Source organism: Chrysochloris asiatica, unplaced genomic scaffold, assembly GCF_000296735.1.
Source record: "Chrysochloris asiatica unplaced genomic scaffold, ChrAsi1.0 scaffold00517, whole genome shotgun sequence".
In the NCBI taxonomy this organism is placed as follows: Eukaryota; Metazoa; Chordata; class Mammalia; order Afrosoricida; family Chrysochloridae; genus Chrysochloris; species Chrysochloris asiatica.
The window spans coordinates 165,436-171,737 of NW_006409035.1; the positions used below are offsets into that span (position 1 = coordinate 165,436).

General features: G+C 38.3%; 1 protein-coding gene across 1 annotated transcript; it reads right to left on the reverse strand.

Moving 5' to 3' along the window:
- Positions 1-428: 428 nt before the first annotated feature.
- On the reverse strand, positions 429-1,349 carry LOC102825220 (olfactory receptor 7A5-like). Its single transcript, XM_006877492.1, has one exon. The coding sequence runs from the start codon at positions 1,347-1,349 to the stop codon at positions 429-431; it is 921 nt and encodes a 306-aa protein (XP_006877554.1).
- Between the last annotated feature and the right edge of the window lie 4,953 nt (positions 1,350-6,302).

Below are 6,302 nucleotides of genomic sequence, written 5' to 3' on the forward strand. Positions count from 1 at the left end.
AATATTACATGCCAGAACTGATCACAAGAAACAGACTGCAAAATAGATTCTGGAAAATAATATCTCAATTTTTGGATTTGAGGACAATAATGATGTTGTTCCAATAGGAAAATTCAATGATGGCACTCCATAGATTGCACTGGAGGATCTTGGAAGATCTGTCTTAGGGAATCATCTGCAGCTAATATGAAGAAATTGCATGTTGCAGGGTAGCTTTTGTTAAAAAAAAAAGTTTTTTGAAAGAAATGGAAAAGAATAAATTACTTATAGAAATTAAAGGAGATTAAATTCTGGTAATAATGCAGATATATGCACCATACTGATGAAAGTATGATTTCAATCTTCATGCTTTTGAGCTATTTTGCTCATAAATAACTCTCTACTCTAAAGAAATAAAAGGAAATGTTCTGCAATGTAGAGAATCTTACTCAGTTGAGAAGTGTTCTTAGGCCCTGCTTTATGTCATTATTTCTAAGACTGTAGATAAAGGGGTTTAGCATGGGGGTGACCACAGTGTACATCACTGAGACTATTGCAGGGGCCCTGGAGTTTGGGGTAGCAGCAGAACTAAGATAAACTCCAAGAGATGTACCATAGAACAAGGAAACAACTGAGAGGTGAGACCCACAAGTGGAAAAGGCTTTATACTTGCCATCAGCTGATGAAATTTTCAAAATGGAAGATACAATCTTACTGTAAGAGAAAAGTATCCCAGAAAGTGGAATAATACCCAAAAGTCCAGTTGCAAAATACATCACCAAGGCATTGAGGAAAGTGTCGGAACAAGCAAGTTGGATTACTTGATTAAATTCACAGAAAAAGTGGGAGATTTCTAATTCTGTACAAAAAGATAGTCGTAAAATCATTAAGACATGTAATAGAGAGTCCAGAACAAGTAATAACCAGGAGGCCAGAAGCAGGAGGCAACAGAACTTGTGATTCATGATAATTGTGTAGTGTAACGGGTGACAGATTGCCACAAATCGGTCGTATGCCATCACTGTCAAGAGAAAATGGTCTAATCCTCCAAAAATCATGAAAAAAAAAATCTGACTGATGCATTCTTCATAGGTTATCACTTTATTTTGCATCTGAATGTTCAGCAGCATCTTTGGGACAGTGGTGGAGGTGAAACAAATGTCTGCAAACGAGAGGTTGGAGAGGAAGAAGTACATGGGTGTGTGGAGGTGGGAGTTCTTGATGATGGCCAGGATGATGAGCAGGTTCCCAGTGAAGGTGACCAGGTACATGGAGAGGAACAGTCCAAAGAGGAGGGGCTGTATCTCTGCCTCTTCTGAAAGCCCCAATAGGATAAACTGAGAAATCTGTGTTTGGTTTTCTGGTTTCATGTATCTGATAAAACATGAAAAAGTAAAAAGAACAATACAAATGTGGCCAAAGTCAATGAACAAAAATGTAATTGATGTGCTGTTTTTATATTTTAAATATGTTTATTAATTAATTCCTATATAATATTGAGTGTCCTGGTATGGTGTTAAAGGAGAAGCACTGGACTGCTAACCACAAAGTCAGCAGTTCAAACCCACTAGCTGCTCCTTGGAAACCCTGTACAGGTTGATAAGAATCAGAAGTCATTCATTGACCCTTAACAACAACAACATATAATATCTATAGATCTAAAAACCTTTAGGTGAGAATTTCATGGAACCCTGAATAGTCAATCTTCTTGATGCTGAAACTGACTAGCATTCCTTATTCCTAATCCCTAACATTTTGTTAAAACAAAATATCTTTCTGTGAATTCCTTGAAACTTTGTTTACTTCATTCAACAAATGCTTCCTATTATTGACTTGTGTGTTGTTATGATGCTGGGAGCTATGCCACCATATTTCAAATACCAGCATAAGCACCCATGATGAACAGGTTTCAGCAGAGTTTGTAGACTAAGATGAAGCAAGATGAAGGAACATGTGGACCACTTCTGAAAAAAAAATTAGCCACATAAACCATTATGAATAGCATTGGAACATCATCTGATATAGTGTCAAAAGACAAGCCTCTCAGGTTGGAAGGCACTCAAAGTATGAGTGACAAAGATATACTGTTGAATTTCAAATAATACAATCTTCAGTTTGGATACAAATCAACATAAAACAAAACAAAATCCTCACTACTGAATCATTAAATAACACTATGATAAATGACAAAATAATCAAGTTGTAACATTTTCTTATTAGTTGGATCCACAATCTATCCTCATGGAAGCAACAGTTAAGAAATCAAACAACAAAGATTTCTGGTAAAATGGCAGAACAGGTTGACCCTACACATATTATCTACAACAAAGATCCCAATCCAAGAAACCCACTACCATTGAGTCAATTCTGCATGTTGTTGTGTTGTTAGGTGCCATTGAGTCAGTACCGACCCATAACGACCTTATGCACAGTAGAACGAAACACTGCCTGATCTTGGGCCAACCTCACTACTGTTGCCACACTTGAGTCCATTGATGCTGCTACTTGGCCAATCCATCTCGTTGGGGGTCTTCCTCTTTTTCTCTGACCCTCCACCTTACAAAACATGCTATTCTTCTCCAGTGACTGGTCCCTCCTGACAATATGTCCGAAGTATGAGAGATGAAGTTTGACCATCCTGCCCTCCAAAGAGAACTACCCTTTGTATGGTTTCCAAGACTGAAAATTTTTATGTGGGCAGACAGAGTTCTACTTTTCCTGAGGAGCAGCTGGTGGGTGTGAGTTACCAACCTTGCAATTAGCAGTGCCGTGTTAATACTATAGTGCCACCAGTGATCCTTACAACAAAGATAGGAAAGGCCAAATTAAACAGATACAGATGAAAATTCTGGAATTCTGAGTCAGAGGAAAGGATTACACAGTGTATTTAATATTAACTGGGTGAAAAAATATTATATTCTTTCTTGCTGTTGCCTACTGTTTGCTTCCTCTACCATTTTCTTTTTGTGCAGCCAGAGTGCTCCTTGGAGGCCAGGATGGCTAAGCTTCGTCTCTCCTACTTTGGACATATTGTCCAGAGGAAACAATTGTTGGAGAAGGATGTCATGCTGGGTAGGGTGGAGGGTTAGAGAAAAAGAGGAAGACCCCCAACGAGATGGATCAGCCAGGTGGCATCATTGATGGACTCAAGTGTGGCAGCGGTAGTGAGGTTGGCCCAGGATCGAACATTGTTTCGTTCTGCTGTGCATGGAGTCGCTATGAGTCGGTTCCGACTCGATGACACCTGACAACAACTGACAAGGTGAAAAAGGTGAACAAAATCAGTTAAGAGAAGAAATAGACAGGGGGACAGCCAGTTCGCCTGATGCAGCATGACCATCTTGAACGTTTGCCAAGCACAATTCTGTTGAGACTGTGGCCTGACAACACAAGAACACTAGTGGGTGGCAATAAGAATTGATTCTATTTTGTGCTGCACACTTTCCTGGCAACCAGAAGCATGGTCAATCTGTACCCTCACCCCTCTTTTTATAGCCCCTTCTTTCCAAGTGGTTGGAGTTGTTTCATTTTGACTCAGGCAATAGGTACACAAATCTCTTATCTCAAGACTTCAATGAAATGACTTAGAATTTCAGGAGTGGGTCCCTAGCAACCCTGGGTGAGCAGGAACTTCTTCCATAACCAATCTTCTTGCCCACACTTGCCCTGTGGTCCCAAAAGAGTTTCTTCTGGGAATAGGGAACTTGATCTCAGCCAACATCTGAGTTGGCATGGACTACTTCCAGATCAGGTACCTGGACAACAACTAGACTCAAAAAACTATCAAAAAAAGCTCAACCTTGTTACGTCTCTCCACCAACCTGTGAAAAACTTGGCTGACAGAGGGTGCCAATCCTAACTGGCTGCCCTGGCTCCCACAGCTTTCTTCGTTCTTAGTCTGGTGACTTCCTCAGATTAATTCTTCTCTCTGTTTCTTCCCTTATTTTTGTCTGTTACTTTTTTTTTTTCTTCTTCTTCTGTTCCTGTTGATTTTTCTCTACCCCTCATTACCTTGCTCTTTCTTTTCCTTTACTATTTTTTTTTCTCTTTTATTTTTGTCCCTCCCTAGTTTTGTATTGTGATTTTTCTTCTTTCTTTAAATCTTCTCTCTTAATTTTCTCTTCTGTTTTTATTTTCTTTTCCCTTCTTTTCTATTTTTAGGTATTATATACTTTCTTGCTGTTGCCTACTGTTTGCTTCCTCATTTTCTTTTTGTTGTTGCTTGTTCCTTTTTTTTTCCTGTTTCTGTTTTTATTGACCCACCCAATAAGAGACAGCAACCATACTCATACAGTCCAAACACACCCATATCACCCGCAGCCCCAGCCACTAGGTGAGGGTCACTTCTAGGTCCTCTACCACCTGATCCATAGCAGACAGCAGCCAATACCAGAAAAACTCTTCCTAAACTGCATAACACAGCAATGAACATAAAAACTTGCATAAACTTACATTCTCTATCAAACCCACCAGCAAGTATTAAGGACCTAAGAATACACAAATAATAATCAATTAAATATAACTTGAAGGACACCACAATGTCTCAGTGACAACAGATAACTTGAATTCAAATGAAGAAATGAGGCAGAATGGCTCAGACAGTGATCAAAATGCAGAACCAGAAAACTTTTCTAAGGAAAAATTGATATTTCAACTTCATGATTGTTGCTGTTGTTAGGAGCCCTGAAGTCTATTTCAATTCATAATGACCTCACCCTGTGACATTCTCACACTAATTCTTACACTTGACCCATTGTTGCTGCCACTATGCCAATCCACATCATTGGGTAACTACTTCTTTTGTGACAGCTTTCCCCTTTACCAAGCTTGATGTCTTTTTCCAGGGATTGGTTCCTTCTGATAATATATCTGAAGTTTGAGAGAGGATCTCGTGACATCTTGGCTTCTTAGTAACATTCTGGCTATAATTCTTCCAGTGCAAATTTCTTTTTCAGGCTGTCCATGGTATGTTATATATTCTTATCAAATATTATAATTCAAATGTATCAGTTCTTCTAATGTCTTTCTAATTCACTGTCCAACTTTCAAGTGCATATGAAGCTATAGTAAATGCAATGGCTCAGGTTAGGCACCCCTTGGTTCTCAAACTGACATCTTTATTCTTGAACCTTTTAAAAAGATCTTGTGCAGCAGATTTGGTTAATGCAATGTTGCTGTTTTTAAGTGCCTTCAAGTCAGTTTATTGATAGCAGCCCTGTATAGGGTTTCCATGGAGCAACTGGTGAGTTTGAACCTCCAACCTTGCAGTTCAAACCAACTTTGTAGTCCAGTACATTAAACCACAGCACCACATAATACATCCTTTGATTTTTTTTTTTTTTTTTTACTGTTGTTTCCATGAGCTTTGATAGTGGATCCAAATAAAATAAAGTCTTTGAGAATGTCAATATTTCCTCCATTTATTATGATGTCATTTATTGGTCCAGTGGTGAAGATTTTTACTTCCTTTATATTGAGGTGCAACCCATAATGAAGGATATGATCTTTAATAATCTCGATCAGTAACTATTTAAGTCCTCCTCACATTCAGGAAGCAAGATTGTATCATCTGCATATTGCAAGTTTTAAATGAGTCTTCCTCCAATCCTGATGCCACATTTTTCTCCATATAATATAGCTTTCCAGATGATTATCTCAGAAAACAGATTGAATTAATATGATGAAGGTATACAATCCTGGTACACACCTTTCCTGATATTTAATCATTCAATGCCCCCTTGTTCTGTTCAAACAATGGCCTGTTGGTCTATGTTCAGATTCATCATGGGTGCATTAAAGTGTTCTTGAACACCCTTTCACTGCAATGTTGTTCATAGCTTGTCATGTTCTACACAGTCAAAAGACTTTGCATAGTCAATAAGGCACAAGCAAACATATTTCAGGTCCCTGCTTTTAGTCAAGATCTATCAGACATCAGCAATGATATCCATCATGCCATGTCCTTGTCTAAAACACGCTTGAGACTTTGGCAGTTGCCTGTCACTGTATTGTAGCAATCATTTAAAAAATTATCTTTAGCAAAATTTACTTGCATGTGATATTAATAATATTATCCATATTACATTGGGATCACCTCTTTTTGGAATGAGTACAAATATGAATCTCTTTAAAACAGTTGGTCATGGAGCTGTCTTCAAAATTCCTTGGCATAGATGGGTGAGTGCTTCCAGTGCTAAATCAGTTTGTTGAAGGATTTCAATTTGTATTCCATAAATCATATTCTTTGCCTTGGACTTCTTCATTCAGGATCATTGGCTCTTGAACATATGCTACCTCTTGAAATGATTGAACATTGACCATTT